Below are 26,696 nucleotides of genomic sequence, written 5' to 3' on the forward strand. Positions count from 1 at the left end.
TCTAATTTACCTCGTTTCTCATCTGACAACCACTCTGCCTAGCAGAAATGGGAGACAAAGTCAACGTGACCACAACATGTTTTCATCAAGTTTTAATTGTGTCAGCCAGCAAAAATCAGGATAGATCTTACTCAAGTGACATCCATATGCAAAAACTTACAGTACAGCATTCTGTTTTCTCCCCCCATCAGTCAACACGTTAAGCAACACCATGCCCATACACAAAAATAATGCCTTTAATTAACTAGATTGCTGCTGCTGCTGATTACATACTGCAATATGCTTTCTGTAGCTGTACAATTTAGTGAAGGTAAATCCAGATTATGATTTGCGTGCACATTTTATGAGCAGCTTTGCATTTACATGCAGTTACATGTGATGTTAAACTTGGATTGAGTGTTAAAGCATGCATTCTTAACAGACTGTGCCTGCCACATATTTCTACAAAAAAATCTATTAACATCATATTAAATCACTCCCTTCTGTGATAAGTTACCAAGTGCTGAATCTTGACCAACATACTATCAGTACTGGTACATTCAAATACAAACCAGACATTTGCGTTAGCATGCCAATTTGTTTGTCTACAGAACAGTGCAAAACACAAAATTCATTCCTGAGACTACTAAGTTATTAGTCCCTTCATAACCTTGATTTTCATCACCATAAGTCACATTTTGCTTCTCCCTCCATTGATTGGACAATATTCTCTTACAACAGGAAAAATGTGTGATAGATCTACAGCAAGATGTATTGTGATTCATCAATATCAGCAACACAAGACACATGGACATACAATATGTGCTCATTTGGTCAAGAGAAGAAAAAAAAAAGAAATATGGCATTCAGTGGAAATTTTTAGCTGCACATAATTTAAATGCTTGGTTCTGAAAACAACCTGATACATGAATACTACAGTGCTAATAGAAATTTAAGAGCTCTTTATACAGATTTGTACAACATGACAAACCTTTTTCAGACATGTTAATTCCCTCTGTCAGCAGTCAAAGGCTGTCATGTAGCGGTAATGATGAGGTCCTTTGCTTGAATGCTTTTGAAATAAAAGTCAAGTGCAAAATAAAAGGCTTTTCTTTCTTTTTTCAATATTGTTTTCTGCAGAGTGCTTGATTAAACAGAGCGCGTCTCCATCTCGATCTTCTCTTCTGACTGTGATGATTCTGCTTCCGGGTGGCTGACGTTGGGCCGAACTGTCACGAGCGGACCGCCGCCGTAGATGGAGTGGAGGAAGTTCCACGTCTCTTCAGAGATTTGCCCCGAGTCAGCTCCTGCAGGGTCAAACACAGTTAAATATCACTAATATCTGCATAGTAAAATATTCAATCCACAGAGATGTTCTAATAGAAAAAGGTTTCATTTATCCATCCTGTTAATGTTTTTTTCAAGTTAACTATATTATGCTTCTTAAAATGCCTAAACAAAGACACATAATCTTTCTACAGCATAGAAGTAGAGACATAAAGAAACTACTCAGTACCTTGTTTGAGTGTTAAATGGCCATTCTTGTTTACTGTAATCTTGGAATTGTCAATTGGTCCCGGTGGATCTTAAAGAGGAAGAAAGACAATTAGTTGTCATAATCTCACACAGCAGTGATATGAACGCCTCAATCCTAATTGTTTCAAAGAGCAATGATGTTAAAGTGTCAAATGTTTTTGTCACACTATGAAAAGCAATTTCTGCTCCCCACTTGCTACAGCGAGAAAACAAATATTAGAGGAGCAGAAGTCAGACGTTTGCAGACATGCCAGATGTAAGCTGTTATAAATAGATGTGACAATACAAAGCAAGAAAGGCAAAAAAAACTGAGAACGAGTGCAAGAAAATGAAATATATTTTGACGCCTCATTTTGCTGTAGCGGGAGGGAAGCTTGACTCGGGGGACTAAGGCAAACTCTTTGAAGATAAATCAAGAGAAGAAATGGGACTTCACAGTTTCTTTTGAACATGAGCAGCTTTTGGAAAAAAGAGAATTTGGGTGTCCCATATAAAACAGTTTATTTTCAATGTCCTCCGATAAGTGTAAATGCACAGACTTGACCATTTGTTTTTAAAAAGTATTTAAATCAAATTAAGCATCTTTTCCATCACTAGACATGAGGAACAACTGTCAAGCGGAAACATTTATCCTTTTAATCAGACATTTAAACAGGATTGGGGGTGGAAAGGCAAGACTTCTGTCCAATTACCATTGTCTTTTCCTTTGACAAAGCCCTCCCACTCACGAAACCACTGCATGCTGATGCAGTATATGACCACTGGTGACTCCTCCTCCTGGAACGCCTTGTTCAGCTACAGAGGAGAGGGAGGAGAGGGGAGAGAGGAAATGGGGGAGGAGTGAGCGGCAGAGACAAGAGGGAGGGGAAAGGACGCAAAAGGATGGGGAGGAGAAACAGGAGGGGTGGGGGTGAGAGTTGGGGACAAAAAAAATTAAGTCAGGATGAAAGGATTGAGAGGAGAGGAGATGAAAAACCTAATCAATTCTCTCTGGTAGTTATTCCAATTAGAACAAAATCTTAACACCACACTGCACCAATTTCATCTTTCTTGGAAATGACACAATCCCTGCTACTCTTGTTATCTTATTGAAGCTCTCTCTTTCACACACACACACACACACACACACACACGAGCAGCCATTGTGTGAGTGAGCAGACTGAGCGGGCAATAACAGCTGCATCTGTCCCAATGCATTAATGATAAGGCTTTCATCAGGCTCACACCTCTCATCTCCTGCCGGGGTGAAGAGCACTAACATGTGCAGCCCATCAACTGGTTCAATAGACTGGAGAATAGGTCTATACACTCCCATGAGTACTGGGCTGCTCGCTGACACACAATGCATTATCACTCACACCATTTTTTTTCTCTATCTGGCTAAAGCTCAATGTCTTGCTGCTGAACATATGTTTGAAAGACTTACCCTGACAAACATGTCCAGCTCTGACTTGCGCCGTTTCTCCAGTTTTTCTATTTCAATCTGGCACGTGTGGCAAACATACAGGTGGTTGACAGCTGGTCCTCCTCCGTACCTGCAGGGAGCAGTCCACATTGACTCACACAGATGAAATTAACTCTACAAAAAGGAAATCATACTGCAACTGTGAGTACATTGAGTAATGGGAGAGTCATTCTCACAGTTGGCCCCGTCTTCTGTTTATACCTGCTGTAAAGGTGATCCCACACGTTCTGCGGCAGCATTACTACCAGGTCGTCGATGAACGTGGCTTTGTTGGGCGGCACACCTGATGAAACATATTGAAATATCAGATAGGTGACAGCTGTGTGTAGAGGCACCACATGATTCTATTTGTTAAGGATCAGAGGTACAGAGCTAGAAAATATGCACAAATACATCTAAGTTAGTGCTCGAATTGTGTAACCAACCCCTGATCCATCAACATCACAAACAATTGTGCAAATTGACTCAACTGACAACAAAACAGATGAACCTGAACAATAGACAAAGAGCTTATTTTCAGGAGGTGAAGTATCCCTGCATCTTTGAGCTGGATGTTAAATTATACAACAAAGCATGAACAATATAAACCTGATGTGACACATCAAATTCTCTCTCTCAAGGTAGCACGCTGTAATACTGTTATAAAGCTTTTATTCCTTTGAGTCACATTTTTATGTTTAAGCTTATGTATAATCACATTATAGTATCATAAATTCAGTGCTGAATCCTGTAACCTATATCGTATCATATTTAATATTCAAGTCCCTATTGTTAAAGCAATGGCCCCCATCCCGACTTCACAGGGGCCAACAGGCAATTAACAGGACAAAAAAAGAAAGAAAAAACTATTTCTGCTTCACAAAACTGATTTTACTCTCAATTTCGCTTTCTTTTGGGAAACAAAAGTCTTTAAGCTTGTAAAAAATCTTTCAAAGAAACGACCCGAGAAGAAAATATCACGCTTATACCAACCCCAAATCCATAATCTGTGACTGGAAATAGAAGTAGACTTTGGCTCATTTTAAAGGAGTCACAAGGCAATTGGATTGGGAACCACAACATTAGAGGACAAAGTAATCTTGGCTGTTTATTTTGAAAAATCTCTCCTGGGGAAACATGCCACTAGAGCCCCTAATAAAGGCTTTGCCTGCTTGAAAGTAAATATTTCTGATGACACCCTTAGGTATGAACAGGAAAGTGAAAATAAGCGAGGACACTTTCAGATATGCACTGAAAATAAAACAAACGTCCGAACTGCTGCACCTCAATCATGGTTTCACTACACTGATATTATCTCTACTTATGTACCTGACTTAGCCAGTAATTAAGTGCCGGTGGCTGCAAAGGAGGAGGAAACAATCTGCTTATTTACAGAATGAAAGGCATTCTCAGCTGTCACTGTATTCTACCAGCTTTATCATGAATGTTCATTTTCTTCCTGCTTGATCTTAAATTCCATAATTTCCTTCGCTCTCTGAAAAGAGAAAAGCAAGCAGCCTGATTGGCACAAAACCCTTTTACAATTCTCCCCTCATCGAGAGAAAAGATTCATCTGCAGAAAGGGAAGTAAACCCCCTTTTGATGTCTGTTGTGAAGGGAATTCTCTGCAGTCTTTGTCAAACTCAAAAATCCACAGCAAAAGATGAAAGCAGAAGCTGTGTTAAGAGAGGGTAAAGCGCAAATTTTCCGCTAAACGCTTGTGCATAGAGAAAGAAAAAGGATTCCTACTTGTGGACACTTTGACCTCTGAGCTGTTTTAGTATGACGATGACATAGCCACACGCACCTCCATGCGAACACAGGAAGTCGTCATTGGAAATGGGTCCCGGCTCAGCAAAGGTCTTGAACTTGTTAAGCCACTGGCGGGAAATGTAGAACTGCAGTAGGCTGGGCTCCATCATGTTGAATAAACCCGACACCCTCCTACGTTCTTTCAGTGCGTCTTCATTGCTCTTTCTGTGACAGGAACAGACCCACAGATTAATCACTGCTGCAGCAGAGTGATCAAAAGTGAGAAGCAAGTTATGAATATCAAAGCCGCACAGGGAATCTGAAATGTTACAGATAAAAAGGTTCTTGTTTTGCTTGAAGTGTGATGGCTTACTTATAGAAGAGCACATAAGCCTCAGCATTCTGGACACAGGATTCAGACACCTCGGTCACACTTTGGTCATCAAATTCATACCACAGATTGTTCACATCATTCCTGCAGTACGCTATGTAGTGGCCACCTGGGATCAGACAGGGGAATGTGTTAGAGCAGCATTCGCAAACCTAACAAGTACATGTGAAACAGGCTAATGAATGCAGGACACTCTCATGTGCCAACTGAAGGCGGACACCCCAGTCTGAGCAGAAAGAGGAGTGACTGTGCCCACTCACTGCTGGCAGTGCCGTGGTGACAGATGACTGACAGCAGGTCATAGTTGGTGGTCTGGGCGGAGCTGTCTTTGGCCAGGAAAGGCTGCAGGTCCAGGCCCTCGAGAGGGAAGGAGACGTGGGTGCTTATCTTGGTGGAGAACATCAGTTCGTGCCTGAAGCGCTTCAAGTGGACACACAGGATCTGGAGCAGAAAGAAAGTTTTATTTTAGAAATACAATGTGTGAAGAAATTAAAGAAAAGGGCATGACTTGAAGTATTAGAATTGTCTGTATACCTCTGGCAAACTTTGCATTTTACAAAATTTTACTCCATTTCGTAACCTAAGAGGGAAAAAAAAGATGTAGCTATTATTACAGTGCCAGATTTTTTTTTTTTCAGTTGTGAAATAAATTTGTTCAGTATTAGCAAAGTCACTCACTTCTTGCATTTTTCACAGCTGTACATGTTGTCTCCTAGAAAACAACAAGCACACAGTTATTGAGACATCAATCTGAATGTGTGTGCTGGAAGAACAAATTCACGCCCACTTGCTCACCCTTTAGTTCATCTCTGGCAAAGAAAGCTGCAAGACAATCTTGTAGCGTAACCACTGGACCCCAGAACCAACTAAAAATAGAAACAAGCAGAGGGGTGAATTTTCCACAAAAGAAGCAACATATGAAGCCAATAACGCTCTGTTGTGAAGAAGGTAAATAACTACAGTGTACATATTGGAGCCCTTGGTGGCCCGAGTGGTTACAGTGCATATAACTGCAACATCCTGGATTTGATCCCAGCCTTGGGGCCTTTGTGGCATTCCATACTCCTCTCCCTCACCCCCATTTCTACACTGTCATCCATCAGATGAAGCAAAATTACAAAAAACGGATAAAAAGTCAATTTATGACAGATTCTTTCTAAAATTTGGGATAATGTTAGTATAAAATTATACAAAATGTATAACATAGGTCTTTTTTAGACATTTTGTCAACAGTCTTTGTGGAAAAGTTACATATTATACCTTTAAAAAATCAACACACCTCTTTATGTATTCCATGACAAATGCAATCCAGCCCTGTGGTGCATAAGCTTCCCCACAGGAGCCGGCTTTAACCAGGGAGGTCTGGTGGGTGGCGGAGTGCAGCTTGGCCAAGTCTTCCTTCCCTGGGATGGGCAACGAGATATCCTGGAAGTTCTCCAGGGTCACAGATACCTGACAGAAACAGAACAAACAGACAGACAAGCTTTGGTCACATTTGAGTCCTGATTTTGTCAGGAAGAGTGACTTTGTAGCACAAATATCACAGTATACATGATAGTGAATATCACTACATTATCGGAGCGAAGCACCAGGTAGATGTTTTCATGATAACGTTTAATTTTTAGGGCTCATGACTGAAAGTGTTGTACGGGCATGGCACTCCGTCAAGGGGTTGTCAATTTAAATTAATATAAGAAAACAAATCAAAAGCCTACAGCAGATATTTCTATTTTAAAATCTAAAATAGCTCATGTATTACATGATATAATGTAATAGATTGGATATTATTTAAAAATAACCAGAAGCTGCGTTTTATTTAGCCAAAGTATGCACTAAGAGTGAAACACTGGACTTTAATTAATACTTCTCTTGATGTGTGAATGTTCTGAAATGAACTTAAAATTATCGCCTTTCTCTTGATTTGTCTTTGATGGGGTTTTTTACTGTTCCTTGGACTTAATGAGATTTATGTCAATGACATTGTATTATTTGTATTCTGCACTGAGATGGTGTTAATAAACAATTTGTCTGTCTAAAATCTTTCAAGGGGTCCTTGGCTGAAAAACAATAGAAAACCTCAGCTCCAGTGCTCTCCTTCTACTCTCCCTTTCACCCTCTCAGCAATCCCATTATCCCATTAACGTCCACACTAACCCGATCGCAGGTGAGGCACTGGACTGAGCTGACAATGGTCCCATCGAACACATCTGAGATGACACTGCGGTATTTCTTTTGACGCTTGCTCTTTGCTGGGGAGAATGTGGTCACTGCTGTGTGAGACAGAGACAGAGAATGTGAGAATAGTGCTTTTTACAGCCTGTCATCAGAGATAGAAACACGATATAACTACATCGCTAAAGCACTGCTTTTTTTAAAGCTCTGAATGTGGATATTGCCGCCTCTGATTATGCAGAAGTACCTTTCTTGTGTGCAGGGTTTAGGCTGGGCCAGCCTGAGGCAGCTTTGGGCGGGCTGCTGGACATTTTGGGAATGTGTCCCTCCATCGGGACTGGACTCTGTGGTCTTGTGGTGTTGGACATTTGGATGTCTGGGAAGGAATCTAGCAGAGAGCAGGCAAAATATCAGTTTCAATAAATGAAGTTATTTGTGGATAAAATAAAAACATCATGCCTCTTCCTTCTCTTAAATTACCTGAAGTTCTGCCTTGAACCTTGATGGCTCCCTGGCTGCTGATAATGGGCGTGGTTTCAGTGGTGGTGTCTACATCTTTGTCCATGTCCACTCCAGTGCTTCCACCCATGACACCATTAACTCCAGAGCGGTAAAGGTCATTGATCATGTTCTTCTCCTTCTGCCACTCCCTGTTGGCCTGGATCTCATCTTGCTCAGGAATCAGCATCTCGGCCTCGTTAGTGTCCTCCATGATGACGTTCCCGCCCTGCACCTCGTTGTCGGCCCGCTCACTGCTGCCGCAGGACTCGCATGACTGGAAGTCGTTGTCTGACTGGCTGCGGTTGTCCTCCTCGGGGCCGTCGTCCACGGTGATGCCGTTGGACTGGTCATAGGGCTCGGGCAGCGTCTCCTTCAGCTCCTCGTGTAGTTGATCCATCAAGCAGCGCAGAAACTCCTGAGAGTCCTGGAGCCCGAGTGGGGATAATCACAAGAAATGTTATTTGAGGTAGCAAATTAGTTCTGGCTGGGAAAATTGAACAGTTTTTTTGCAGTTAATTTCCCCTCGCTGAAAAGAACATTGAAATATAACGCAGCAGCACTAATTCGTCCCAAATATAATCGAGTTTGACAGACACTGCAAAGCCTACCCAGAGCTAATTTTTCCCCCCAAATTACAAACAACAACCACTTCACCTCCTTGTTTATCCCAATTCTGCATCACAAAATCTGAAACTAAATGCTCATGAATGTGTAATCAAACTTAATGAACCACAGACATCCAATCTCCCTTTCTCAAGCCAAGTGAACTCTCCTCTCCCAGGACCTAGAATGTTGACTTCATTCATAGCGATGCTTATTCCAAGGCTGCGCAGCCCAGCATGGCGTGACAAATGAATATTTCTCAGTTAACTCCTCTGAACAAACACTGGCAAGCCAAGAGGAAGCAGCCCCCTTTTATAATTTCACCATTCAGCCTTATGAATCCCTTATTTACAGACGCCTAAGACGTCTTTACAAATCTTTCATATGTATAAACACATAAATCTTTTCTTTAAAGCACCGCCTGAAATACAGCAATGTACCTTTAGTTTGTTAGCTTGGTTTAATGTGTGCATTTGTGTGTGAATGAAAGTCAGAAGATCTGTAATTGCAAGGCAGAGGACTCAGTTTATCTGGCTGGGTGATTTGAGCTGGAGCTAATGTAATTTCTGTAAAGGAACAAGCATGAGGGGATATGGAGTGGAAGAGAAAAGGAAGAGACTGTATAAGATACTTTATAGTCTGGGCGTCAGACCCATAATAATCCCAGCTCAGCACAAATTCATTCTTAAAGGATTCAATTCAGTTCAGACCTTAATCCATGCTTTATATTCATATTTACTCATATTATTCATATTATTTGCAAAGCTCAGAGGTAAAAGCCAGAAATCCACCCGATTAGCTTACAACACCTGATCGCAAACATACTGTTGAATATGTCTCCAGCCGTGAGGAGTGCCTCCATGTTTTATTTATAATGAATCAATCTGTGCACATGCACTTCAGTTGCACATTTATTTCACCATCTGCGACAACCCACCTGCTGAGAATATCCTCTGAACATGGGGTTTATGGCTTTGATCCCCTGGAACAAGTTGGTTGGGACAACGTAGGAGGGTCTGCAATGTGACAAAACACAGCGTGCTTAACAAGTGTTGATATACATAAAATAACAATACATTCTTTTGTGATTCAAAGTTAAGATTAAGACCAGAAATGAGATTAAGGTTTGGCTCTAGAGTCATATTCTAAACAGAAAATAATGGAACTTAAGCTTTTATGCTCTTTTGAGTCTAAGAGTTGTGGTCAAAATGAAAAAAAAAAAAAAGTGAGGGACATTGCCTACCTGTTCTTGTGCCACAGGTCGGACACTAGTTTCTGGTAGCTTTTGCAGAGTGCGGGCTTCTTGTCCGTCCTCACCATGCCGCCACATTCAAGAAAGAACTGTGTCAAAGGCGGGCTGCAGAAGAAAGAGGGATAAATATATGGCATGTGAGTAACAAGCACGATTTTACTGAATATTTACCCGCAGGCTAGGGGAGTTCTGCCAATACTGGCCCAGCAGAGATATATTGGTATCAACCCTTATAAGTTCTCCAATATGGGACAATATAAAAACAACTGCTATCATTCGCTACAGAGAAAAGCAAGAAAAAAATGTATTAACTTTCATACATTGTATGCAAGACAACAGAACAATGCAACCCTAGAATAGAAAATGCATTTAAATGTGTCCTCTGCTCAGTGTATTTTTAAAGAAAAACTTATTTTCTAATATGCAAATTCAGGCGGTAGCCGAGACCTCTTCTAAGGTTACTTTGCTCTCTTTGGTCTGTACAGAATACACAAGTGTGGGTTTTTTTTCATGTCTTTCTTGCATATTTGGAATTGAGGCAAGCCAAAAGTAAAGTAATAAAGTTGCGTTACTTTAATATCATGATACCTGGATTAGGTTACTGACTACATTTTTTTTAAAGGTAATTAGTAATTGTAGCTGAATCCATTTTTAAAGTAACCCTATCTCCTCCTCTACGGATTGATTACATATACATATACTCACAAATAAGTCCAAAAGAAGCAGATATAATTTAGAGAAGTACAAGATAATGGAGAGCCATTATGATCCGTTATGTTTGTAAATACATTAAGTTCAGTAAATCTTCTTAGGTTAAGTCTGTTTTTGCTATTGCATTCATGTAGGTCACTCAGGGAAGAAAATGACAAATAGGAAAGGAAATCCAGAGAGATTCAAGTTTAGCTCTTCTACATAATGCTGTCTCCTGCCTGTATTTTTGATTCATTTTTGTATCATTTAATCCATAATTCACTCGTAGAGTAATATCACAAATTCCCAGAGGAACTGGCTCATGCAAGAAAACTCCACATGCAGCCAGAAGTTGAAGGACATCGGAAATAGCTGAAAAGAAAAACAGCTGAGGGGGATTTTATTTGATGGATACAGAGTGGACAGAAATCTGCGAGAAAGAGACAAACTACAGAATGAATAAGGCATGGAGCGCTCCCTTGCCTTGGCAGGAGAAAAGTCCTTCGAACTGAATAATGACCCGACGGTAACTCAAAGAAGCAACGCTCACACAAACAGACATCAAAGGAAAGTTTCAGGAAAAGTCCCTCCTTTCTGCAGCTGCGTGACTCTTTCCCTCCTATTTTTGGAACGTGATTTAGATTGCAAATTTTGACCCACATCTTATCCCATTTTGACTTGTATCCAGACTAAGCATCGTCAGTTTAATTTAAAAATTCACCAGCCCCCCTGGGTGCATAGTATTGAAGAGGAGGAAGGGCTGTGCAGTGCTCTGCTGTTCCATGAAAAATAAAATAAAAAGGAAGAGGTACAAAGGAAGTAATGACACAGCCTCATGCTCTGCAGTCGAGCCCTAATTTGAGTGACCGCACCAACAATCCAGTCGTAAAGAATGAATCAGAAGGATTGGTATTCAATGAACAATAAAAAAAAATGCAGCAGACTGGGAAAGAAACAGTAAGTAAGTTTTATGTGTCTCATAAAACGACTTGGTGGGAAAGGAAAAAGGGAAAGCAGGAAGAGGAGGAATAGAAGATATCGGGAAAGAGTTGATGTTCTTTTGTAACATAAGACCCTACAGGGAACTACAAAAGGCCATTTCTGCCATCTCAAATGGTGCACTGCAGCAATTTTCACTCAGCCCTCACTCTCCCAAATGAGCATGGTCGTTTTTTTCACAGTCAACAAGAACCAGGGAGTGAATAAAACAGCAAATGACTACTGAAAAGAAGTGTGTTGAAAGAAGTGAGTAGAAAGTAACAAGAAGAAACACCAAAGCGATGTAGGAGGGGTGATGTGGGGTGAGACAGGTAGATGTGGGGACAGGAGGCAGGTTAACAGAGGTCTTACCAGTTGGACAGGGCCTGGAGGGCAGCGTTCATGTAGCAGGTGTTGCCAATGTTTTTCAGCCCTGTCAAGCCTGAAGGAGACAGAACACACCGGGGAAATTAAAACAAGCCACTCATCAGATGCTTGTAAATCCTGATGGCAGCCAGAAAGCCTCTACAATGTTAAGAACACCCACTCCATTTCTAAGATTAATATTTTACAGCAGGAGCAGAAAAAGATGGCTACCTGGTGTATTTTAAATCAGCTACTGTGGCAGAGATAGCTGATTCATCTTCTACAAGTTTTCAAAGCTCCCCTGTGCCACTCCTACTATTATTCTTTGTCCTACTTCTATTTGGGGTATTATCAAGCAATAGGTATTGAATCTACAGTTGCCATGGATCCGGTAGTTGGACCCTGTTACTTTTTTGTCTGCATTTGGTTACATTTTTGCATACGGCCCCAATTAAAAATAAGCAGATTTAGCTGTTAGCAGCTCCTGTTTGTGACGTACCCATTACTGTACGGACTATATATTACTTTGGTACTGAAGAAAACCTAAAACATGATGACTCTCAAGCAAGTTCTAGAGTTACATGGAGAGTTATGAGGATAAGAGCCTTTCTGTATGATTTATAAGCAGATTTATGACAATTATCTGAGATAATGTCCTTAGAAAGTATAGACCACATCAAATCAAAACATATGTATCATGTCTATATGTTCAGATTTGACCATGTTACAACTCTTGATAATAAGGTTAAAGTAGCTTAAAGCTGGGGTAGGCAGTTTTCTGGAAAAGGAAAAAAACACCAGAATGTGCAGCTCTCCCATCTATTTCCTAAGCCCCTCCCACCAGACATATGCACATGTTTCTTACAGTAACCTGTACAAGCATTAGTAATTAATTTCAATCATCCTGTGATCCTGTTATTGGCTAGCTTCATAAACATGCACTTGACTTAGATCTGTGACGCTGTTCTGCCCCGAGTGTTCCATGAGTGACATTTGCTGGAGGTGTTGTCATGTAGCCTGGGCCCGGTGTGTCAAATCAGCAGAGTGAGAAGCGCTGGACTCATAAAATACAATAGCCTTTTATATGCTGCTCTGCTTGTCAGCAACCGGTCAAATAGAAACTTGGGTCATAATTTTGTTGAGTAAAAACATTAGCTCCTGTTTTGGGAGGTAAACCAGCAGTGACATATTTTCTTTTTAACTAAGTGCTCATTTATGGATTATCCACCATTGAATCAGGCTTTCACCATTTGAAGGGGCATGCAAACATATCTGTATTTCTGGAACAGCCAATAGAAATGCCCTCTCTCTGAAGTGACCTGTGATTGGCCAATGTCGTCCAACAGGGGCTTGATTTTTTTTAAAGCCTAAAAAGAGAGCCAAGAGGAGGTGCAGGTGTCTAGTTTTCTCTCTTTTTACAAAATTCTGAAGGGTTATTACGGGGGTTTTTTTTTCAAATGATGATGAAAAAATCCACTTCCCCCTGCTTTAACTGCCTCTTGTGAGACCAACCTTCTCTGTGTAGGCATTAATCTCACAAAGCTTACTTACTCCACCTCCTGATCATATGATCTGTATTTCTGACAAAAATAACAGAGGCAGTGACTGGTGCCAATGCTTGAGCTTCACCACATGCGGTTTAACATAACATATGCCATTTGGTGGAGACCTGTGTGTTGCAGAGCACTGAGTGAAAACATTATTTGCACTGGTGGCTCCAGTGGGACTGAAGCACTCAGCACTGAAGTGTTAGTGCTGGACTCAACCCACTGAGCTACATAACTACAGCCTGTAGTCCTGCTTCGGGACTGTATGTGGCTTTCTGTTGCCTATTTGTCGTGTATGTGAACCTGATCAGTGACAAAACTGTTCCAAATTCACAGTTGTGTGTAAATTGTTGGTTACTTTGTTTTGTTCATCTTTTGAATGACGTTGGGTTTTTACGGTGTGTTCAAGTGCAAAAAGACTGGAGGCACAGTGAGGTGCTCGTCAGCCCCTAGTACTTTGAAGTCTGACGCACCCATTAACTGCTCTTATTAATTCAAATCATATTCTGTGCTTTGAACTAAACCAACTGCTGATTACTGAGCTCCTGTGTTTGAGGTTTAACTTCAAATCATGCATGGAATGTTCATTTTTTAATTTTGTCATGCATTAAGAGCTGATAAAATGTAATTACAATTTAGTCGCCTCACCGACTTCAAAAGCAAATTATTTTAATTAATAAAAGTGATAATCCAGGCAAGAAACTGCAGGTTTATTTTAGGTTACTTTCATTTGCTTTGCTTCCTTTTGTATTTGTTGACCTTGGAGGTGATATTTGTGGGGAACAACTACCCTTGTAATGCAACATTTCTGCAATTAAACTGTAATAAACAGTGTTCCTAGAGACTGCCTACTACTTCAAATATAATATGCATATAATGAGTCCAACTGTCATTCATTCTGTGTCAACATAAAGACTTCTTCTGTGTAAGCTGACCTCTGGCACGCAGTTCATCCTCCTCCTCCGTCTCCATGTCCAGGTCTTCACAGCCTCCATTAGGGGGCACTCTCAGAGAGGTTGGGCTCCCAGGGGCCCTGCTGTTATCCTGGAGCAACAACACAGAACACACAGACCTCATCATAAAACACTTCTCTAGTAAATGAATAACTGCATGCAGTTTGACTGACAGTTGTACTCAGGGTAGACTCTCGGAAATTACTATTGTACAGCTCTGATAAGAATGACAGGAAAGCATATAGTTATGTAACAAAGCGATATTGCAGTAAACATGCACTGTAAAGCTGCCTTACCTTGCAAAAAGAAAACTTTTGTAATCTAAAGTCATGAATTTTAATTTATTTGATCTTCCTCATCCCTTGCTGCTGTGCAGTATTAAACCAGCTTTATGACTATGTGATTACATGAAGCTCAAAAGCTGTAAAGACAATAAAACAAGATGACAAACTAAGCGGGAACATGGCTTTTATTACCTGTCCAGCATTCTGTGGAGATGGGAGGGGTTTGCTGTTGGCGTGGGGAGAGTGAGGACCTAGTTTACGCTCCAGGAAAACCTCCTTGCCGCAGGCGTAGCACCACACTCGAAGCGTGGTCAGGTTCACTGTAAGGTTGTGCCTCGTCTCCTGCACACAAAGTGGTTAAAGAAAAAACATTGTGTGAATAGACGTATCAGACAATGTAAACAAAGTGAAACAAATTTGTAGTGTTAATATTTATCCAAAAACAGCTGATAAGCACATGTGTACTTTCTTATCAATGAGAGGCTTCTTTATCTTCAACACAATCACCAATCAGCACCTCATTCACCAGGTTGTTTTAAATCTTATATAACAAACATTGGTGTGTCTGCAGTCTAATTCTATGGTGTACAAATTAAACTTTTATAGAAGATTCTGGCAGCTAACAGTCCAGCTGAACAAAATGTTTTCATCAAGCATAATGCAAGTCATCCTATCTCTTTCTGTCCTATCAAAAACAATCTATTACTTTGGTTTTGTGTATAATGCTGACAAAATGTACATTATTCAATGTCAGCATTGTTACCCTCACCAAGGAGGTCATGGTGTCGGTTTGGTTTGATTGTTTATCAGCAGGATAATGGAAAATCTACGCACTCGATTGTAATTTAATTTTGTGGAAGGGTGTAGCTTAGACCAAGGAAAAAAACGATTACAATTTGGAGCAGATCTAAATTATTGGGTGAATATGTTGAGGGTTTCACTTTCACATGTACATTGTGAGATAGAGCATGGACTCTGCTGAGGTTGGTGCTTTTTGAGTGTCCTCCTTGTTGATTCACATGTTTAAAAGACAATATACAGAAGCCTAAAGGAGAACCGAAACCCTGCAACACATATTAACCCCACGTGCAATCAGATTATTTACAGTGCAAACAAAAACTGATGTAAGTACAATACTACTCTGATTTGTAGCATGTAAACAAGGTATTAGGGCAACAATTTTACTATGTATATTACATTTTCAACTTGCTTGTTTTGTCTGGCCAAAAGTCCAGAACCCAACGATATTCAGTTTATAAAGGCACAATAATAGGATTTGTCTGACATTCAAAGTTGGCCCCTCCTCCCCGGATCAACGACATCTAATGATCGAGCAAGTTTAGTGATCCTCAATCTCGCTAACTAATGGCCATACTATCTGTGTTCAGAGAGGAGAATTAAGCAGAGCTTCCGCCTCAGACGACAACGACTGTCAGTGTCGGCCACGCCCAGAAGCATCCCAGCATAGCAAAATGAAAGTAAAAGAAAACACAGGCAGAGGGCAGGGTCTCTAGCACTATCACACATACTCCTCAACTCTATGACATTTCCTGCAGGTAAACAAAATTAACCTCCTTGACCTCCACTGCATTTTATTCTCAAAAATTTGAATACACTCAGTTCTGAGCTGAATGTCTCAGGCTACAGGTTTAGGTGGAGGCAGAGCGGGGGTTGCAGCAGGGCAGACTTTTACTGCTGTGGAAACATGGCCGAGATCTGCTGACCCACTGCTGCCGCTCTGACAAACGCCAGCAGCCTGGCAGGTCGACAGGAGACTGAACGTGAGCAGCAGGCGACCAGCAGACCCTGCATTATTCATCGGGGCTGCATTAGCCTTCACACAGCGGGGCAGAGCAGAGCTGGCAGAGGGGCACACCACACTGAGCACGGCCATGAAACTCCCCAGCTTAAATAATTTATGAAGGAAAGTATACCAGGTAGAGCATTAATAACAAGCTGGATTTATTGGGCTTGGAGGGTGTTTTTAACAGCCTACATAATGTTTTGTATTAAAATTAACTGTTTTGTAGCTTTCATAGTGATATTTTGTGATGTTAAGTTCACTTCTGATTTGCTAAAAATTCCCATCATAACTACATAAACATTGTATTCACGTGAAACAAAGCCTCAGTGCTCCTCCTGCACATGCAGATTAATACTTGAGAAATTAAAATTATGATCTGATTATGTCAGCAGCTTGTGCAACTTGTACAAAATAAACACAGTGAAATTTTTATGGTGCTGTAGCAGCAGCAGCTTAGATTCAACATCTGTTTCAGCGTGTGATCTTCAGGCAGGTTTTGTCTGGTTTTGTCTGCAAAATAATGTCAAGTCTCCCCTCTAGTCCTCAGCATTTAAGATATTACTGACCGTAATCAACGTGGAATAAAAAACGCCAAAAACCACTATCCTTCTCAGGGTCATACTCTCAGTGGACATACACAAATAGATGTAAAACCGCACAAGAACTGCTAAACAATTCTGGTATTTTCAGGAGATTATGTGTAGCTGAAATGCAACTGTAAGGCTTGGTTAACCGTCCAATATTTTATCCGCAATATGATTAAAGATTTGCAAAGTTTACTATTGGCTGAATTTGCCTCTGTAGGCTTTTTTGCTGCATAATGATGTTTGAAATATGATCTCCATGTAAATACTAATTACGTGTCCCATTTTGTCGCCAAAAGTACACACAGAAGTGGAGCTCCAACTCCTGAAACTAGCTGATCAAGCTGTAATTTTTGAAGCTTTGGAAACTATTTACATATTTACTCGAAGTACAGTTTGAGTGGCAGAGGCATCTGATGTGAGCCAACAGCAGTCTTTCTTATTCCATAGTCAGGAGATTAAAATGTTTCCCTCCCCTCCGGGCCTCCAAAGCACTAATTAAGCATGGCCTTCATTCTTACAAGATTTAAAGACGCGGGGTAAAAAAAAAGGCGGCTGGCGAGCTACACAGACAGATGTGCTGGATAAGTGGACGGACATAAAAATTCACATCATTTAAAATGAGCCAGCTAATATTAAATCTCTTCACTCTGTATCCAAAATCTGTCTTTCATCTGTGTGGAGTGCTCTATTTCGGAGGAGGGTTGTACTTGAAAAGGCCCTTTTTGGACAATAGTTTGAGCAGCTATGCAGATACTAATAGGCAGAGCAAATTACATGTTTGCTTTCCCTCCGTCTCTGCTTCTAACCCCACTTGGCCCTGGCGTGCTGGAGGAAAAGCCTTAGTCAACACTGGGAACACCAGAGGCTGAGTAAAGCTTCAGAGCAGCTAGGAGGGGCAGATACTGTAACCATGGAGCTGACAGTGCTACTGAATCTCCCTCACTTCCCAGAGGAATGGCAATTAATAATGGATGATCCACTGCTGAAATTGCACTGAATGTGGAGGTGTAGGCAGACAGAGCGGGCTTGATGGTTTTTAACAATGCGTGCACTTGAAAAGCTAAAAGATGCACGTGCTGGCTCTTACATCGTGAAAGGGAAATGTTAAAAATAAAGCAGCGATGGAGGCAGTTTTTATTCCAAGTCATGGCTCCTGGGACTCTGGAGTGATATTCCTGTCCTGTCCTGCCATCTGTGCCTCCTTTGCCTCCCAACTGACACCTCCAGGCCATTTTTTTTCAACTTTTTTCACTTAAACATCATAGTCAAGGCTTCAAAACTAGGCATGGGACAATATACAATTTTATCACAGATCACGAGGAAAAAAGACTAGCAACAAGTTGATTGTGATGAATTTCTATTATAGGGATAATGGTCATGAGTGACTTGAAAAAGCTGTCTGGCTCATTAACAGACAGTCCCATATTGCCACAAGAGGAATCTTTCCAATCATTCCAAAATCCTAAGCCTGTCACCAGAGCTGAAGGATCGATTTATTTCCCGTCTGAAAAGACATCAGTAAGGTTAGAGACCTCTCACCTGTGAGTGCACAGTGCTGTGGTCAGTGTGAGATTCTCCACAGCCTACATATGCGCAGCCATTCTACAGGGAAAAAGAAACAGAGGATGCAGAAATCAACAACAGAAATCACTTGTAGTGAGAAACAAAGTGTTAGAATGTTGTGCGTCGAATTGGTGGGGGTCATTTAGCTGCTGAGTATTGTCTTACCTCCAAACACGCCCACAAATTTGGTCCTCCAACTTTACAGTCTTGGCACTGGCCCTAGAGAAATATGAAGACACACAGGTTAGAGTCACGTATTTAAAATGAAAGTTGGCAGCAGCAGAGAGATATATGAAATGGAGATGTTGACTTTTTCTCTAAGACTGAACCGTAACAAAGCCCTGAAATATTGGTCGAAATGGCTTACGTATGTAAATGAGAAAACAGAATAGAGCAGTCCTCTTCTCCTCTTTTCATGTTGCATTGTTGGCCCTTGGTGCTGTGTCAGATGTTTTGATGGTCTTACCCTGGAGGGACTCCCCCTCCTAACAGTTGGACTATGCTGGCTCCACATAAGCCCCCCTTCCCCTATAACCTCCTACCTATGGATTACTATGACCCTACTTCGTAGTGTGTTTTTCTTTTTCTTTTTTTTCTGAGACAAAGAGTTTGATTTCCCTCGGTGACCTGTATGTTCTGATTTATGTATGTTCTGATTTATGAGATTCTTGAGTCTTGATTGTCTATGTAAGACACTGGAAAAATTTGAAAAATTAAAAATAAAGTTTAAAAAAAAGAAAGAAAGTTGGCAGCAGCAAAGTTTGAAAACAGGCAGAAAAATGTGGCTTTGAATTCAGACTTGGTAAAGTTACACATAACAAGTTATTAAGGATTACTGCAGATCCTCTGAAAGTAAAGTTAAGATTAAGACTTTTTTTTTTGTTTTTGTTTTTGAATACTTCATTCTGCCATTTAAAAAATGTTTACCATGCCATGTGGGCATCATTTTTTGTCAATCTCACCCTATATGACCTGATAATTATTTTTGGATCAACATTTTTAACCCAAAAACAAACAAAAAATACAACAACATAAAATCGGATTTTGAAAATTATGTTTTTTTAACTTTCAAAACACAATCATGCTCAATGAAGAATTTTAAATGAGGAATGAGGATAACATCTAGTTCTATATTTTAATACTAAATATATTTGACCGGATCTCAGATTTTACTTGGACAATTATCATCAAACAAAAACTGTCACGGAGCATCAAGCCAGTACTTTAGAGGGAAGTTGATAACAGGCCTCATTTTTGCTTCGTTTTTATGTGATGACACCATAAAGGAGTCATGCACTGCCGCTTTCCTGGACTCAACAGGGTTCATGTCTGTTTCGTGATCATAGCAGAACAATTAAAGTATAAAATTGAAATTTGTTCATTATATGTCGATAAGCTTCCTAGCTACTGACCAGAAATGACAGTGTTTGACACCGTTATGATTTCTCCCTCTGCAAATGAGTGTCTACACTTTTTATTCATAACTACTGTCATTTGACTACATTTAAATAATTTCCTCAGCTAAAATCATTTTTTTTGCTATTTGCACACTTGTTACACATGTCATTTTTGATTTTGACCAGTAAAAATAGGTTGGAGGTGAAGCAAGTGCACGAAAACTTTTTTTTTAAAAAGTGTTTTTTTTCAATCAAGGGAAGCGTAGCTTCACTGTCGCACGGGACAGGATAGTTCATCTTCATTCCGAAAATGTATCTAATCTGATCTCGGCTTGTTCGCATCACATCCGGTCAGGAAGATGATGGTGCTGACTCGAATGCCACAAAAATGCTAAAACAGTCTCCTTCATACTAAAGCAATTATCACAATTATCTACTGTTTATACATGTATAACATCTCCCAAAAGCTGCAATCAGATGAAAAACTTTTTATAACAAACATTACAACCTACAGCAGGAAATAAAGAATATGTAAGATATTTTAAAATGAAGACTTTTTAGTATAATCCTTTTAAAGTTTTAAGGACCTGCAGTTTCCAATATTAAAATTTTTTTAAAAAGAGTGGTAATTAAAGAGTAGGGCAGTGGACAGGACTATTATGAAGGGTCACTCACGTGTGATTTCTGAATGAGTTCCTCCTTGGTGATTTCCCCCACGCAGTCCAGGTGGGGACAGTCACAGCTGGACGCTGGCGGCATCTCTCACACACAGGTCTGAGAGAAACAAAGGGAGAGGAAGAGAGATGGAAGAAAAAACACAATATTCAGTACATAACTTACATTTTAAGTCAGGTGATTTATAAAAAAAAGTGTAGGACTTCTTGTTTCAAAAGAATGTTTATCAATCCAACATCTAATACCCATTAGAGTAATAGGAGATATATCCAAAGGACAAGTAAAACAGTCCGGCTACTGTAACCTGAGTCACCACCACAAAAAAGACGTTTTTCCATGTCTGCATGACTGACAAATTCCTCTTATTATCAGCCACTGACACGACAAGCCGCTCATCACACCATAGCTGTCAACAAGTCATGTGGAGCAAGCAGTGTCTGAATGTCACTGCCATAAATGATTTTAGTGCTGACAAGGCAGACAAAAGCAGAGACACAGTTTATTGTATGTATAACCAAGTTAGAACAAATCTGCTGTTAACATAGCTCAAATTACTCAATCCTGCCAATCAGCAGAGTAAGTAGAGAGCCAGTAAATCTAGAAATCTTAAAGTCAGCTCCAATGATTTTATTCCACTTCCCATGACAGCAAGATAGGAAAGGACAGCCTACCCTGAGACAAGTTCAGCACAAACTTGGGTCATGACAGCACTATTGGAAGTTCACCAGCTGCAAACCCAAAGGCCCAGTTCTAAGAAACCCCAATGCTGCGTGTAAAGACCCTATTAGTTTCTGATCATGCCATGACTCCAAAAGATGTAAAACCTAAATAAAAACAGAATTTATTTTTAGACAATGTCCCACCTTTTCTGAAACAAAGGTTGTATTAGTTTTTCAGTGAACTTAATGGTACTATGTGAACGGATTGTAAAGTAATTTAACCTTCTCAGCTTTCTCGATTGCCTCCAAAAGCCTGTGGTCTAATTTCTATGTGAAGGACTAAAGATGGTTTTACCAGGCAAATCCAAACATGTGGAGCTTTTGCGCTTTCCGAGTGCCTCACATCTTTTTAGATCCCATATGAAACACTGGCTGGCTTAGAAATTAAGTCTTCTAAGTTAACAAATGGCCACACAAAGAAAGTTTTTTGATCTAGTGAAGTTTGTCTGGCCAAATTGAAAAACTAGGGTCAACATCAGCAGGGCATTCGATATATGGAGGGGCCTTTGCTTGGTTTTGGAGGTTAAAACCGCCCACAAGCTTTCTTTCTTATTATTGGACAGGTGAGCTAACATTACTGAAAAGTATATGAAATTTATAATGATATTGTTGTTTTAGCTGGGCAATATTAGCGACCGTTAACTACCGAGCATTAGCAACAGGATGCTGCCTGCCGTTCACTTAAATGACTCCAGTGTCAATAATATCACAGTTCTTCCAAACCTATTTCATAGTACCTTTAAGACTGTTATTATACACAATGTGCCAATATTAAATATGAGTAGCAGAAATGTTGAGGAATTAAAGGCAAAAAAACAAGATACTTATGTTCTCACTGTCTCTAACTGGAAGCCCATTTTAAAGTTTTAGAAACAGAAAAAGATGTGCAGAATGGTCTTTTTGGTCCACAAAAGCCTATCTCGGTTGCAGTAAACTTTACATGTACAATACTACAGCCTATCTGACAAGTACATTTTTATACAAGTATTTATTCCTTTAGAAATACAATTATGTATCCCAACTTTGAACTCTAGTTGTGGACAAGAGTTTTATCATTCTTCTCTACAGGGATGCTCCATGCCTCGTGCTACTTTACCCAGGCTGAAGCTATTGATTGTTCAGAGGAAGCAAATAACATTCTGATGATACATTAAGTGTTACAACTATGTTGACCACAATGTGCGTCACCAAATTTTGAATTTAAGAGAAAACCCTTCGAAATCTTGAAAGATCTTCAGTGCTGATTTTACATTTGTTCCTCTCATAAAGTACTTTCTAGCTTTATGATGGACTCCTGCTGTACTTTCGTCTTTCAGTATGTATAAAAAGTGAAAGATCTGCGGCTGCCTGACAAGACCTGTACAGTGGGATGACAGGAAACCACTGGAGCTTCCTATTATCAGCCTTCTTGAGAGAGCTGCAATCCCATCTCCTCTTCAAATGGAAACAAGGCTCATGCACTGCTTCATATAGCCCAAAGGGGAGCTGGGGATTCACTTGAAGAGTGACAAAGGACATGGGTTACTTGGAGTCTGTCTATCAAGGCTTCTGTGTTTGAAGAGCTGTTGCATCATAAAGCAAGCAAGTGTCTCAGTGAGAGCAGAAATAATTTCTCTTATGTGACAGATCATACAAGTAGAGTTTGATCAATGGTTCTCAGACACAACCTCTCAGGGGAACATATCCATCTGGCAACAAAGCACCTTTGAACAATGCTACGAATTCATTGGTGGAAATGTAAGTAAAGAAAACACGAAGGAAGAAAGTGAAAGCAATTTTAATATAATAATAAAGCCTTGATGAGTCAGCATATTTCTGTGCAGTTGTCACAACCGCTGTCAATATTTCACTCTTTATCTAAACTGTCATAAAAATGAAAAAAAAAAAGACTGATAACAAGCGATTTAGCAACTATTTCTAAATGAAAAGGCCTATTCAGACCTACAAATTGTAACGTCAATGTGTCTGTCACCCACAAGACACTGATGATTGAAAGCGTGACCACTTTGCTCATGGCAAGGTTGACAAAGTGTGGACCTTGTTAGAGGTTGGACATTGAAATTGAGGATTTTGAGGCGTGTTCAGGTGTCAATGGCATGACAGCAGAGCCCAGCCCTGCCTGCAGCTCTTTACTGTACTGCACGTGATTCAGCACTTTTAAACCACATAAACATAGTGGAAAAAACACGCTACCCAGTGTCATAGCATACTTTGGCCTGTGATCAACATGCAAAACATTTGATAAGACCAAATGTAAAAAAAGAAAGCAAACAGGAAATCACACCTGATATTTTGTGTGTTCGTGGTGAATAAAGTGATTATTTGTGTTGATTTCAAAGACACTCTACCATACAAAGAAGTAAGGGTTAGTTAAGTTCTTGTACAAGTCAATATGCCCGTTATCTCACCTCATTTATGCTCATCACTTACACAAACTGGTTTACAAAACGTAGAGCTTTATTTTTCATACATAAAAGTAAATCCAAACACCTCGTAAGACACAAGGTCATCCATAGATATATTTGTATTAGAGGCTCCATATAATTGCACTGAACTTTGGTTGCATCCGTTCATGAGGCCAAATAAACAAACTCATTGTGTCTCCAACAGTAATCAGTCACTATTACAGCTTATAGTAAACCACGGGAAAATCGTATTAGCTTGGTGGTTGCAGTCAAGTCTCTGGCGATTACACAAAGCTGTTGGCGGAGAGAATGTAGACTATTCCCAACTCTTGCACCATCACACACCATCCTCATCCTTTCACTGTCTTCACATTCAACATAATTATACTCCAGGAGCCTTAATCCTGCACAAAGAGGTGGTACAGTCAGGGTGGGGCGTTGACCCGAACCAGGCAGTGCACATAAAACCGATGTTGCTAGATTCAGTATTATCATATAGTTAAGTTTGACGCCAAATAACAGAACAATAACATTGCAAGGCATACAATTACTCAACCAAAGTAGCCTAATAGCATCATTTAGCAAGTCGAGCATCTATAAAAAGGGTAAGATTAGCCATCCTATTGAAAACGTAACGCTACCTGTCAGATAACATAGTGTTAGCTTGGTGTAGAGTGTAAAGAGAACGTATTTAATCGGATAGTGTATTTTGTGGCAGATACAGATGGCTTTGGCCTTGTCCACTGCTCAAACTGAGCTGTCAAACCCAGGCGAGGCGTTGACAGCGTCACAGGCTGACTAGCAATCCTTCGCTGTTAGCATTAGCCTGGTGGCCAATAATTGGTCATTAAGTGAATATTTTTGCTTTGTAAGCTGGCCATAACGCTTGTATTCGCGTTAAAAACAAGCGGTGGATATAATATATTTCACCACATGAGATAATATGGGAGATGGTTTGGTAACGATAAGCATCTCGCTAGTAACATGCTAATGCTAATGTTAGCCAGCTAACGTTCCTGTATTATATGATCACTGGCGATCCCACGGTGACTCCATCAGAGTCAGCAGAGAGCTCGTTAGCACCCACAAACGATCCTTACCTGCACCATAGAAGAAGATGCGACGTTTCTCAGGTAGATCCAATTGTACTTGATGTATAAGATACAGATTCAGCGTGGATTTACAGACATATTTCAGAGGGCAATCCTTCACATTAAACGAAAACCGCTCCTGTCGCTCAGCGTGGTTGCTAACGTTACAGCTGTCTCCGCCCCTTTTCCGGTTAAAAAATCCTACAACCCCTCCCCATCCTACTGTAAACATATATGTCACATTGAGCGTTTACTGTATTTATTTTTATGATATGTCTTATTTTAATATAAATAAAAATCAACACCTTTTCTGCTTACAGAAACACAAATTTGACTTTTTCTCTGCATGTTCAACAACAAATTATTTTTCAGATTTGTTTTTAAGTAACAAAATAATAATAAATCAATGATAAATAAAAACAAATAACAAACCCTAACAGGGTTAAATGCAATAAAGGACACCCTATTAACAGATCAGAATTGTTAAATGGGTTTAAACTTAGCCTAGTAAGAAAAAATAAGCTTTTTAAAATTAGCTATTTTTTTTACATTTCTGTTTCCAGTCACACCCACATTTTGGAGAAGTCACTTCTTGTCAAAGTCACATGACCACCAGACCAGGGTGTTGAGTATGTGTCACTTAGGGACTTAATAAGTTAAGGTGAAGCATAAAGCTGAATATGGGAGATTCAAGAACATTTAAAGTGTTTGTTACACCCGTGTCAACGTGGGTTGTTTTGAGTTATATTTTAACAGCACATATAATTAATGATGGGATATTTTATATGCATGCTTTTAAGGGTATTTATTCATTAATTTATTTGATAATAAAGAATAGTTACTGGAAATATATTAGCTTTTGCACCTGTTTTGATAATTTAGCACATTTCAGATGCAATTAAAAGTGCTTTAAATAATAATACAAAACAAATAAAAAGACAAGAGGAAAATTCATAAGAGAGAGAAAAAAAGAATAATGTAACATCTTTAAATGGCTTAAAATGATCATGCAAAACAAATAAAACAGAGAAAAAAGAGAAATAATTTCTCAATGACTGTAGCTGGACTTACTAAATTACTTTCACCTCTGCATCTGAATATTTTGTTGTTTGTTGGTGTATATTTATTTTCTTTCTCTGGTAATGTCCTCCTGGATGGTCAGTATTTTCTCAGGGACCCTCATGTTATATGGTTATGATACAGTATACAACAGTATTAATCATGAATTAACTTTAAAAGGTTGTCACTGACAGTAATTTAATAGCTAATGTGTTCTTGCATGGCAGATTTGTATTCAATAGAAATATGATATTGCTATAATGCTATTAAATAGCTTATAAGTTTCTGTAAAATTATTACTTTCTGAATTAAGGATTAGTGGGCTGGGAAGAAGTGGAGATAAAAAAATTAATGGGATCACGATGTATTTGGGTTTGGGTTTTTTGCTTGTTTGTTTTCTCTCGTTATTGTCAATATCATAGTATCTCTATTGTTTATTGTTTGTCATTTATCTTTGTATATTTATTTCCTGTCTTGTTTTTTTGTTTGTTTGTTTTTTTGTATTTTCTTTGTGCTTAATACATTTTTTTTTTTAAAAGGAAACCCATCCCAAGCGACATCCGGCGCGCTAGCTGCTTTTTGTGCCGCAAATGTGTTTTGTAACGTAGACAGTGTTGTAAATGTTTAATATTTTCCTTTGTGACAGGCTGTGTATTTCAATTCATTCTTGCTTATTATTCTTAGGTTTCTTTTTTTCTGTCTGAAAAAAAGAAACCTAAGAATAATATTCATAGTAGACAAAATGAACTTGCTAGAAGTATTCATTCTTGCTTATTTGTACGTTGCCAGGAGGGAAACACGGGTTAATATGACACCGGTTTGATGATAGCATTGGAAAAAGTAAATACTTCTGTAATTAACAATACTTCCTGGAAGTCCAAGAAAATAAACAAAATTACATGAATAATACCCAAAACATGGTAAGGTCATTGTTCTTATTCTATGACT

General features: G+C 39.6%; 1 protein-coding gene across 1 annotated transcript; it reads right to left on the bottom strand.

Annotated features, from left to right (window-relative positions):
- Window positions 1–77: 77 nt before the first annotated feature.
- usp33 (ubiquitin specific peptidase 33) lies at window positions 78–24,862 on the bottom strand. The gene is made up of 24 exons (XM_059344987.1): window positions 24,699–24,862; window positions 20,475–20,573; window positions 18,568–18,621; window positions 18,379–18,441; window positions 14,641–14,790; window positions 14,147–14,255; window positions 11,671–11,740; window positions 9,622–9,735; window positions 9,316–9,394; window positions 7,755–8,199; window positions 7,522–7,662; window positions 7,257–7,372; window positions 6,382–6,554; window positions 5,898–5,968; window positions 5,781–5,814; window positions 5,637–5,682; window positions 5,363–5,543; window positions 5,085–5,211; window positions 4,767–4,936; window positions 3,182–3,263; window positions 2,942–3,050; window positions 2,208–2,310; window positions 1,496–1,564; window positions 78–1,286 (listed from the first exon to the last, which is right to left on the bottom strand). Exons 2-24 carry the CDS (start codon window positions 20,556–20,558, stop codon window positions 1,129–1,131), a joined length of 2,748 nt encoding a protein of 915 aa, XP_059200970.1. The 5' UTR covers window positions 20,559–20,573; window positions 24,699–24,862; the 3' UTR covers window positions 78–1,128.
- Between the last annotated feature and the right edge of the window lie 1,834 nt (window positions 24,863–26,696).

This window comes from Centropristis striata, chromosome 11 (assembly GCF_030273125.1).
Source record: "Centropristis striata isolate RG_2023a ecotype Rhode Island chromosome 11, C.striata_1.0, whole genome shotgun sequence".
NCBI classification, from domain to species: domain Eukaryota; kingdom Metazoa; phylum Chordata; class Actinopteri; order Perciformes; family Serranidae; genus Centropristis; species Centropristis striata.